The 11,940-nt window shown below is 48.5% G+C and overlaps 1 protein-coding gene across 1 annotated transcript in view; it reads left to right on the forward strand.

The window, feature by feature from the left end:
• Positions 1-8,131, forward strand: part of LOC110437587 — a 52,996-nt gene extending 44,865 nt beyond the window's left edge. The window contains exon 5 of the mRNA XM_021466062.1: positions 7,954-8,131. Coding sequence (XP_021321737.1) covers positions 7,954-8,131 — 178 coding nt within the window. The remainder of the gene's footprint in view (positions 1-7,953) is intronic.

An 11,940-nucleotide genomic window follows, 5' to 3' on the forward strand; every position in this document is an offset into this window, starting at 1 on the left:
ATGGAAAATTAGGCCAGGGGTTCACATCGGCCGATGATTTGGTAGAAGTAGACATAGGTAGTGGTGATAAACCTAGACCTACTTTTATTAGTGCTAAGTTAAGTCCTGAGTGTAAGCAGCAGTTGACTGATTTGTTAAAGGAATATAAAGATTGCTTTGCTTGGGATTATACTGAGATGCCTGGTTTGGACCGATCGATTGTTGAACATCGGTTGCCTATTAAGTCTGGATTTTAGCCACATCAGCAGCCAGCTCGCAGATGTAATCCTAATATTCTTCCTGACATCAAGGCCGAAATAACTAAACTTATTGAAGCCAAATTTATTCGGCAGTGTCGGTATGCCAAGTGGATTTCCAATGTTGTTCCGGTTTACAAGAAGAACGGGAAGCTTCGGGTCTGCATTGATTTCAGGAATCTTAACAAAGCTACACCGATGGATGGCCACCCGATGCCAGTTGCCAATCTGCTAGTTGATGCTGCGGCTGGGCATCAGATCATTAGCTTTATGGATGGCAATGCAGGATACAATCAAATATTCATGGCGGAAGAGGATATTCCAAAGACCGCATTTAGATGTCCTGGTCATGTCGGGTTGTTTGAATGGATAGTCATGACCTTTGGCTTAAAGAATGCTGGCGCTACTTATCAAAGGGCCATGAATTTTATATTTCATGAGTTCATTGGCAAGCTGGTGGAAATTTATATTGATGATGTGGTGGTTAAGTCTGGGGACTTCACAAAGCATCTTGCCGATCTACGAAAGGTGTTGGAGTGCACGAGGAAGCATGGTTTGAAAATGAATCCCAATAAGTGTGCATTTGGTGTATCGGCAGGGCAGTTTGTTGGTTTCATGGTGCATCAAAGGGCGATTGAAATTAGTCGAAGATCTATTGAGGCTATCAATAAAATAGTTGCCCCTACTAATAAGACTGAGCTCCAGTCCTTGATCGGCAAGGTGAATTTTATCAGGAGATTTATATCTAATTTGTCTGGTAAAATTCGTGCTTTCAGTCCTCTTCTTAAGCTAAAAGCCGATCAAGAATTTGTTTGGGAGAAAGAACAACAGTTGGCTCTGGATGAAATTAAGAATTATTTAGTGAATCCTCCAGTTCTAATTCCACCTCAGCAAGGGAAGCCCTTCAGATTGTATTTGTCTGCCGATGGAATGGTCATCGGTTCGGCTTTAATTCAAGAATTTGAAGGGAAAGAGCGTGTAATTTATTACTTAAGTAGGAGGTTGATTGATGCTGAGACCAGGTATTCAGCTATTGAGAAACTATGCTTGTGCCTTTATTTCTCTTGTATCAAGTTGAGACATTACTTGCTGTCGGCCGAATGCACTGTTATTTGTAAAGATGATGTGGTCCGGTACGTGCTGTCTATGCCGATTATGAGTGGCAGGATCGGTAAATGGATTTTGGCGCTATCAGAATTCGATCTACGTTACGAATTAGCTAAGGTAGTTAAGGGACAGGTTATGGCCGATTTTGTAACCCAACATTGTGGTGCAGTGGAGGCTTTGGAAATTGTACCTTGGACGCTTTTGTTTGATGGATCCACATGTGACCTGGGGGCAGGAATCGGCATAGTATTAATTTCCCCTCAGGGAAGGAGGTATGAGTTTTCCTTACCGATTGTTGCCACGTCGACGAATAATCAGGCTGAGTATGAAGCTTTAATAAAGGGATTGGAGTTGTTAAGAGAAGTTCATGTTGATGCTATCGAGGTCTTCGGGAATCCTATGCTAGTTATAAATCAATTGGGTGGATGTTATGAGTGTCAAAGTGAAGTTCTCGTAACTGGAAAGGAGTATGCAACTATTAAAGGAATTCAAGGATTTCCGATTAGAGCATGTTCCTCGATTGCATAATGAAGAGACCAATCGGCTGGCTCAGCATGCCTCGTGATATCAGCCTATGATTAATGCGATATCGGCAATTAGTGCCGATGATTGGAGAAAAGAAATCATTGACTATTTGAAGGATCCATCTAAGAAAGTTGAAAGGCGGGTTCGGTTTCAAGCCACCAAGTATGTGGTCCTCGAAGATGAATTGTATTACCGAACTATTGATGGGATTCTTCTCCGATGCTTAGATGGTGATGAAGCTAGGAGTTTGATGGGAGAAATCCATGAAGGGGTATGTGGAGCACATCAGTCGGCTTTCAAGATGAAGTGGATGATTAGGAGGAATGAATATTATTGGCTTACTATACTTGAGGATTGCTTTAAGTATTTCAAAGGGTGTCAAGGGTGTCAAAAGTTTGGTAATATTCAAAGGGCGCCTGCATCGGCTATGAATCCTATCATAAAGCCTTGGCCGTTCCGAGGATGGGCTATTGATTTGATCGGCCAGATTTATCCACCATCTAGCAAAGGGCATAAGTTTATTCTAGTTGCCACCGATTATTTCACCAAGTGGGTTGAAGCTATTCCCTTGAAGAAAGTCACATCGGCCAATATGATTGATTTTGTGAAAGAGCACATCATTTACCGATTTGGGATTCCTTAAACAATTACTACTGATCAGGGCACTGTGTTCACATCAGGGGAATTTGATGAATTTGCAATCGGTATGGGGATTAAAGTGTTGAACTCTTCCCCTTACTATGCTCAAGCTAATGGGCAGGCCGAGGCATCTAACAAAGGAATTATTAAGCTTATTAAACGGAAGATTGAAGAAAATCCTAGAAGGTGGCACACATTGTTAAATAAAGCTTTATGGTCATACCGGATGGCTTGTCATGGATCGACCAAGGTTTCACCCTATCAGTTGGTGTATGGGCATGATGCAGTGTTACCTTGGGAGATTAAGGCTGGGTCTAGGCGATTATCTTTTCAAGATCAGTTGGCTGCCGATGATTATGCTACTTTGATGACAGACGAGTTGGATGATCTAGCAGGGCATCGGCTGAGGGCTTTGATGAGTATAGAAGAGAATAAGAAAAGAGTCGCCAGATGGTATGATAAGAAGGTAAAGACTAAGGAGTTTGCCGATGGAGACTTAGTATGGAAATTAATTTTACCGATCGGGACTAAAAGTTCAAAGTTTGGGAAGTGGTCTCCCAATTGGGAAGGTCCCTATCGGATAAGTCGATCGACTCCTGGTAATGCCTACATTTTAGAAACTCTCAAAGGAGTTGAATTTCCCAGAGCATTAAATGGCAAATATCTAAAGAAGTACTACCCTAGCATATGGGTCGATGCATAAGAGTTTAAATGCCGATAACACTCCTATCGGCTGGATTGAAATATGTTTGGAGCCGGACTTAATGTTTCAAAAGATGCCGATAACAGTCCTATCGGCTAGACTAAACATCAAGGAAGCTGGAAAGTAGGGAGAAGCGGGTATGTTGCCGATGAAGAGCTCACATGTTTAGCAGCGCTTGGATGGCCGATATGGCACGTAGGCGAATTTGGTTGGCTGCTTCTATCTCTTTGACGTCTTCATCGGCAGAACCTTCTATCGGCTTCAGCTTCTTCTTCAACTGCAGTGCTTTGTGACCATGGGCATTTCGCTCTTGCTCAAGGAGCTTGATGGTCTCTAGCAGTTGACTCTCTTCCTGTTGGGCTTGGGATAGGGCGTCCTCCACTTGCTTGAGTTCTGCCAACAGGGCTTCTCTTTTTGCCGATAGATCAGAGATCTTCTGCTTCAGTGCGTCTCCTGAGGACTTCAAGGTGCCGATGTCCTTGTGCTTCTCATCGGTCAGGAGCTTTTCTTTCATCATCTCTTCAGAAAGCTGGGTCTGAGCGGCTCTATCGGCAAGGCGCCAGGCAGCCCTCTGGTATTGCAGTTGACGACTCTCTAGATGTGCTGCTTGGAAAAGGATTTCTTCAGCATCGGTGGGGATTTGGCCTCTCAGGGTCTTGAATAAAGCCTTGGCCGGGTCAGAGTCATCAACTAGTTGGGCTGTGTCTTGATGAAGGAGGGCCGACAGTTCTTCCAGCCTTGCCCTGATCTCTGTCGATGTAACCCCAACAGCTCGAGAGGAGCTTGCTTCCTCACCTTCATCTTCGGAGACGTCAATGGCAAAGGAGAAGAGGCTGTCAGGAGAGTCTTGTTCCTGTAAAGGAAATAAAGTGAGTCATTCCATGGTCATATATTGATAAGTAATACTGATGGAAACTGGATGGCTTACTTGCTTCAAGGCGATCTCTCGCCTTTGACTGGAAGATGCCGATGGAATCACAGGTTGATCGGCTGAGACTGCCGGTTGAGCTATATCAGCTAAAAAAATAACAGAGATAATTGTAAGACAGAGAGAATAAGTTCATCGACAGTAATCTCATGAAATATATTACCTTGAGGAAGAGCAATACTTGTCTGGATGGAAGAGATCACCGATGCTGCTGGGTCGGTAGTTTGTTCATGCACGTCAGCCGATGTGTCTTCTGGCTGAAGTACTTCTGGTTGAAATTCCTCTGGATGAGGATCTTCTGCTTGTGGTGCTTCTTGCGGTTGAGGAGGAGATGGTACTTGCTGAGTCTGTGTTTCTGGAGGAGAAGGAGAAGATTCCACCGGAATTGGAGAAACCGGAGGGGAAAGGGGAGTTGCCACTCTCTGGCGCTTTATTTGTGCTCTGGTACTCCTGGTACCTTTTCTCTTCTGCTGGCTGGACTGGGGGGCATCAGCACCTTTGCTTTTGGTCCTTGCCGATGCGCTGGAGTGCTGATACAGAAAGAAAGACACGTAAGTACAAGTTTGACAAATATAAGAATAAGATCGGTATAAAAATTGAAGGTATACCCTGAACGCCTGTGCCAAGGTAGAAGTAGCTACCGATGAGGACATATGAGTCCTCTTGGTGGTAACTTTCTTGAGGCGAACACCTCGATGCATGATGGCGGCCAGGGTAGGAGCGTTGTTGCCGATTGAAGAGATTGAACCTGATGGAAACAGGTCAATCGGCTTGCCGCTCCTGCTAACCGATGGAGGGGTGTTGTCAACCTACAAGATGATACAAAGGTGAATCACCGATGGAAATAAGACTAAGAAAATCAAAACATCGGTTTGAAGATACTTACAGTATTATCGGGAACTTCATACTCGGGGTCGATCATGCCGCGGTACGTAAGAGCCGATCTGCAGAACAGATGCTCTTTCCATTCTGCCCACCATTGCTTGTACGCCTGAGTGATGAAGGCGGCTGGAACCCACTCTGTCAAGTCTGCATCTGTATCGGCACTTGATGGCAGTTGGGCTACTCGGGTCCATTCAAGGAGGCTGGTGATGGTTTCCCTGGGTTTTATCACATCGGCATAATAGAGTGCAGTCGGTAGCTGGCCGAAAGCTAATTGACGAGCTAGTACCGATGGATTGTAAAACTCATAGGTCTGGACGGAGGTTTTCCCACTGCCAAAGAAATTCACTGGTATAGCTCTAGGAGTGATCAGTGCCATCATCACTTCATGATCCTTGTTGAGAGCGTCATTGAACGGATTGAAAACCAGAGGAAACATGGTGTCTGGATCATCATAAGGCAACCATGCTCGCTGCTCTCTGGTCAAGCCTTCGTACAAGGTTTGGAAGAATCGGCTGACCTGATCTGGATTACCTCCTGTGCCAGGCAGAGCTATGACAGCCTCACCGAAGTTTAGGGGAGGACGTGTTGCCGATTCTTCTTCATCCAGTTCGTAGTCCTTGGCTATGTCCCTTGGGAAACGCTGTGCAAAAAGATCGAACTCAAGACGCTTGTGCATGTGGAGGCTGAGCCACATGTCGATGAACCACTAGGGACCTCCCAAGTTACCGATGGGCTGGCCGAGTAGGAGTTTTCTGGTCACTTGGTGAAGGAGGTGATAGGCTGCACCGAGCAGGTATCGGTCGAGGGGAAATTGGCCACCGTTAGCCAGTCTCTCTGCTGCCGATAGATAGACTGAGGTCAGGCCTGCCGATCGGCCACAGAATACGAACTTGTCCAGCCACATGTTTAGAAAGGTGGTTTGTTCCTTTATATCGACGGACCCCGTTTTGCGGTACTTCTGAATGTACCCGGACCAGCCACCGATGGAGCGGGTTTCTACCTTGGCACTGGGCGTGGTGTCAAAGAAATGGGTGCTATCGGCAGAAGATACATCTAGGCCAGTGAGCATAACTACATCGGCAAGTGTAGGGGAAGCAGGGCCATGGCCAAAGACAAAGGCATTGAGCGTGTCCGACCAGAAGTATGATGCAGCTATCAACAGTGATTCGTTCCTATGCATATCGGCAATAGACAACCTGATGCATTGGTCTAGTTTTCTCTCGCCCCATTGGACTTCATTTGAGTGGCTGACCCTCAAGAACCAATCCTTCCATCCCACGGTAGGACTGGGCCAGGAACGAAAGGTATCCTTCCATAGATCCAAAGAGAAATTCTTGGCTCTGAAAGGGATCTTGTTGGTTTCTGCGTTAATGAGGTCGGTTGGATCTGGATTCCCTAACGGACCAAGACATTGGAGGTGTGGTTGATCGGTGGGGATGACGATTTTGTTGGACAGATTCTAATGGTTTTGAAGGTGAAAGAAAAAACAAAGAAAGAAAAAAAAGAGGATGTTCAGTAAAATAGATTGCGGATGAATAGGGATGCGAAAAAAGCACAAAAGGTGGAGTGAAGAACTGACCTCAGGAACGGTGAAGTTGATGGCCATCTCGCCACGAAGAGGATGATCGAGGGCTTCGGAGTTGGTGAAGAAGGACTTCGTCGGAGATCTTGGAGCTCTCGAACAGTGCCGCCGCCGGGAAAGTGGAGTTGGAGCTGTGGAATGATGTGATGGGGAAGAAGTACCCGAGAAGGAACTATTTATAGGACAAAACGGGCAAGGACAAATCTGACTTATCTCCTCGCCGTATCCGTGAAATCTGAGGGTACTCAGGTAGATATGGTAACTGTTCGCACGATGATCAAGGGATTGTGCAGGCGATTTGACAGGAAGCGGTCATTATCTAGAGATATTTTACTGTGCGAGATCTCCTGGTCGGTCCATCGGCAGCGCCTTGTAACGGTCATATTGCCGATGGGCGTGTAAAGTGGAGATAGCCGTTTGGGAGGAAAAGATATGGACGTCCTGATCAGTCCATCGGCAAGTCCCTGTAACGGTAATATTGCTGATGCGTGACTAAAATGGAAATGTCCGTTTGGGAGGTTGAGGATTTGGAGGAATCTGCAGAGGAATAGGATCAGAGTTGTTCAGATTAAGGCTGTCGGTTACTAGATTGGGAGCATTAATTGCAGAAAGGCATCATTACCGCAGAGAATTTCAGAGCATTAACGATTTCATACTCCGAAATTGGGGGGCATGTGTTGATGCCGTTTTTGGGCGCGTATCCATGATTGGTAAAGTGTAGGCCGACACGATAAGACGGCAGTGCTTGATCTTCAGGGTAAGTTGCCGATGAGGATGGTTGCCGATGGGGGGATGGCTGAACGTGACCAAGTCCATAGGTAATGATGTGTTTGTGCCGATGACTACCACAAGGCAATCTGCCGATGATGCGGGGGAAGAGTTTGGAAGTTGCCGATCGGCTTGAGGAGGTGTTCCAGTTTGTCACGCGGGGATAGTTTTATGTTTTCCTTAGTTATTTAAATCGTTTTGTATACGGATTCTGTTTAATTTGGAATTCGATTTCTAGTCATGTCTGGTTGTAGCTCTTTGGGTAGGGTATAAATGTGGACCCTAGGGCCTTGTAACAATGAATCAATCAATCAAACATCAGTTTTTACTCATATTCCAGCATCTACTATTTCGACGACTTCGTCATACTTTTTTCTTTTTATTACGAGTTCTTAGGAATTCGTCGACTTAAGCTCGGCGTGTTCTCAAGTTCCGCGTGAATACCTCTTGGCCGTGGCATCCGGGCGCATCGCTGTTGTCGGGACCAAAGTATTCGAGTTACCACCTTTGCCGATAGTAAGGTCAAATCGGCTGGCACGCCTTAACGTTTAAATCGGGTATTAGCCTTTTGTGTTTGCAGATTAGCTTTTGCATCAACAAATCGGCTTCGGACTGACTGTGGCGGTGAGTTCACGGAGGTTGAATTCACCATGTACTATGCTGAGGAGGGAGTAGGGCATCATCTCATAGGGCCCTACTCACCGCAGCAGAACGGCGTGGTGGAGCGACGAAATCAAACCATCATCGCCATGGCGTGATCCATGCTGAATGCGAAGGACATGCCGGTTGAACTTTGGGGGGGAGGCGGTGGGCACGGTAGTGTTCATCCTGAACCGTTGCCCCACGAAGGCGTTGAAGGGGCAGACTCCGTACGAAGCTTGGCACGGGCGCGAGCTGAACGTCACGTTCCTACGCATGTTCGGGTGCGTCGGCCATGTGAAGACCACCAAGCCGGGCCTCACAAAGCTGGAAGATAGGAGCACCAAGGTGGTGTTCCTCGGCTACAAGGAGGGATCTAAGGCTTATCGGCTCTATGATCCGGTCGGCGGTAAGGTGTTGGTGTCACGAGATGTGGTGTTCGACGAGGCGGCGGCGTGGAAGTGGGACAAGGCAGAGGAGCAAGGAGGCAGTGGGCATGGCGACACTTTCATCATGGAATGCTTGACGATCCATGATAGGGAAGAGGAGTCTTGAGAGCTAGCAATCGGGGAAGCCGGTGACATTACAGCTCCAGAGGTGGTGGAGCCATCAAGTCAAGCAGTGGCTGGAACGCCAGTTGTGGGGGTATAAACCCCTATACCCTTACGACTAGACTTGGGCCAGGAGGCTTGGCCCATCACATGACAAATTCGGGACTTTATCCAACTGCTCGGAGTTTCGCGCAAGGAAACAAGACGTGGAGATCAAGTAGGATTCTAGTCGGTTAGGATAGAAATTGATATCGTACTATCTATGGAAATTGTAACCGACTAGGATTGGTTTCCAGATCTGTAACCCTGCCCTCCGGACTATATAAGGAGAGGCAAGGGACCCCCCTAGGACATCGAATCTCAACTCGACACAATCCATAGCAATACAATCAGACGCAGGACGTAGGTATTACGCCCACACGGCGGCCGAACATGGATAAAAACCTTGTCCGTGTCTTGCGTCACCATCAAGTTCGTTGCTTGCGCACCGTCTACTGATAAACTACTACCGTGGGTATACCCCAAGGCGGCGTCAACAAACTCTTTCGACTCTTGCCGGCCAACTCGTGTCACCACACACGAACAGCTGGAGACGTCCCTAACAATAACATCGACCCCCAGGGGACGATCTGTCAAGCTCAAGACAGCTGAAGACCAGAATTGCCCTTATGGTCTAAACAAATCGACCGACCAGTATTCTCGGCATACCCAATTTCTATTCAGCAGGGCGGGCTTGTCGTCGGGACAGAGCAGCCGGGCAGCTCACCATTACGTCAACATGGTATCCATCCGAGTCCTGTCGGACGATAAGGCTACCAGTACGAACTCCAGTACAGGGTCTGTCCCTACCGAGGTTTTACACTCCGAGGACGAAGATTACGACCTGGATTTGCCACCATACCCTCCAGGTTTTTCTCGTTTTCCAGTCTTTCCACCCCAGCGAGGAGATCTCGTCTTTAACGTCGGCAACGATGAACCGGTTGTCGACGGCGAAACCGACGAGCAGAAGCAACTCCGCGAGCAGCGCAATGCCGATCGTGCTCGGCGGCGCACGGATGAGGAACGACAACTTGCGCCACACAACCTCAGTGATGCTTTCGACATGGTCGGGGATCAGCCAGTCTACAAGACGCCAAGCGCGAACGTGGCTGTCGCCATGGCAAATCTGGACCGACTCCCCGACACCCTGGAGTGCCAGGGCGTCCGGTCCAGTATACGGGCGCATCTGATCGCTGCGATGGGACAGACAGCCACTTTGCTCAAAAGGGTCCAAGCCGTCCCCTACACGGAGGTTTCCTCTGACCAGACTCATCGCAGCCGGACTTCACCGTGACCCAGCGGGCGCCATCATAGCCGCTCCCTCAACGGTCGCAGAAAGGACGCTGGATGCGACAACCGTGGTGAGGACATGGGTGGTTATCGTGAGCAGAGGCACGGGCGTGGTCAGGAAGTAAACCAGGATAGGGATCTACGCTATAACATCCCTCCCAAGGATGCCCGCGACTGCATCAACAGGCGCGCTACGGAAAGAGCGGTACACGAAAACCTACGACGCATTGAGTATGATGCAGCACACGGCCCCCTGGCCTAAGATAGTTCTCTTCACACCTTCGCCAGGTCGTATGGCCCCGCAACTTTATGCTCGAGAAGCTTAAAAAATACGACGGCAAGGAGAATTCTAAAAATTGGATCACTCTCTACGAGATCGCAGTCCGATCAACAGTAGGAGACGAGCACGTCATGGCAAATTACTTCCCAGTCGTCCTTGACCAAGCTAGCCATCAGTGGCTCCTCGGCCTGCCTGAGGACTCCTTCGATTCTTGGGAAGAACTGTGCCAGGCGTTTATTGACAATTTCATCGCTACCTGCAAGCAGCCTAGAAACTAATACGATCTCGAGAGAATAAGGGACAGAAAGAACGAGCCCTTGCGCGATTACATCCGACGATTCTCGGATATGCGCCTTAAGATTCCAAAAATTTCTCACGACGAGGCCATATCAGCCTTCATCAAAGGTCTACGCTTCCATGAAGCACTAAGGAATAAGCTACTGCGCAAAAGGCGGACCACGGTTACCGAGCTCCTCGCCACGGCAAAAAACTACGCTGATGCCGATGACGCAGAAAAACTCATCCGAGAAGATGCGAGAGGCGCCCACCAGCCTTCCCGACGAGACGACAGTCGCGGACGCTTCGACAACCGAAACCCTCACCGCAGTGACAACCGCGACCACCGAGAAGGTTGGGACAAGCGACGCGACAACCGTGATGATTTTATAAGCAAGCGACCTCGTGACCACGACCACGAGGTGAACACAATCAAGCGCCCCAACGGACGACGGGACTATCAGGAAGACTACAACAAGACACTAAAAGGACCATGCCAACTCGATCCCAAGTCCAACCATACGATGGAAGAATGTCGCGTCCTAAAAAGCATCTATACTCAGCGGGCCGCTCAGGGAGACTCTGTTAAGAAAAATGGGAAACAAGATAGGCACGAAGACGAAGACGACGACCAGGATAGGGACCCGCGGCACCAGTATGTCAGCCCTACCGATGTGGTACATTCCATCTTTGGAGGCAAAGTTTCCATCGAATCCAAACGAGAAAGGAAGCTCCTGAAGAGAGCCTGCCTCAATGTGGACAGCTCGGATGGTCTGATCACTGACCCGAAGTTTCCCCCTGGTCGCACAGAGAGATCTCCTTCAACAGGCAGGACTAGTGGGCTGCAATCCCAGAGCCAGGACGTTTTCCTCCGATCCTAGACCCTTGCATCTACAGCGTCAGATTCGAGCGCGTGCTTGTCGACGGAGGCAGCTCCATCGATATTGTTTTCCACAATAGCCTGCCTGCTCTCAAGCTAACTTTAGCGCAACTGAAGCCATATGACGCTCAGTTCTGGGGCGTCCTGCCAGGTCAAAGTTCAGTACCCCTCGAGCAGACAACGCTGCCTGTCCAGTTTGGAACACCCGACCACTTTCGCATAGAGTTCGTCAACTTTGTGGTCGCCGACTTTGACGGTACCTATCACGCAATTCTAGGTCATCCCTCGCTGACCAAGTTCATGGCGGTCCCGCACTACTTGTATTTGGTCCTCAAGATGCCAACTGAGAAAGGCGTCTTGACCGTCAGAGGCAACATCTACACCGCATACACTTGCGAGGAGGAAAGCTTCAACATCACTGAGGCAATTGATCTCTCGATTCGCATGACAGAAACTGTAGCTCAAGCCACGCAAGTTCCACCCGACTAGCTCCAACTACCTGAGCAGGAGACTCCAAGGAAAAACTCAAAGTCCAAAGAGCACAAGGAAGTACAGCTGGTCGACGGCAACCCCGAGAAGACGGCTCTCATCGGGGCCAACCTGGACCCCAAA

The sequence above is a fragment of the Sorghum bicolor genome, chromosome 8 (assembly GCF_000003195.3).
Source record: "Sorghum bicolor cultivar BTx623 chromosome 8, Sorghum_bicolor_NCBIv3, whole genome shotgun sequence".
NCBI classification, from domain to species: Eukaryota; Viridiplantae; Streptophyta; class Magnoliopsida; order Poales; family Poaceae; genus Sorghum; species Sorghum bicolor.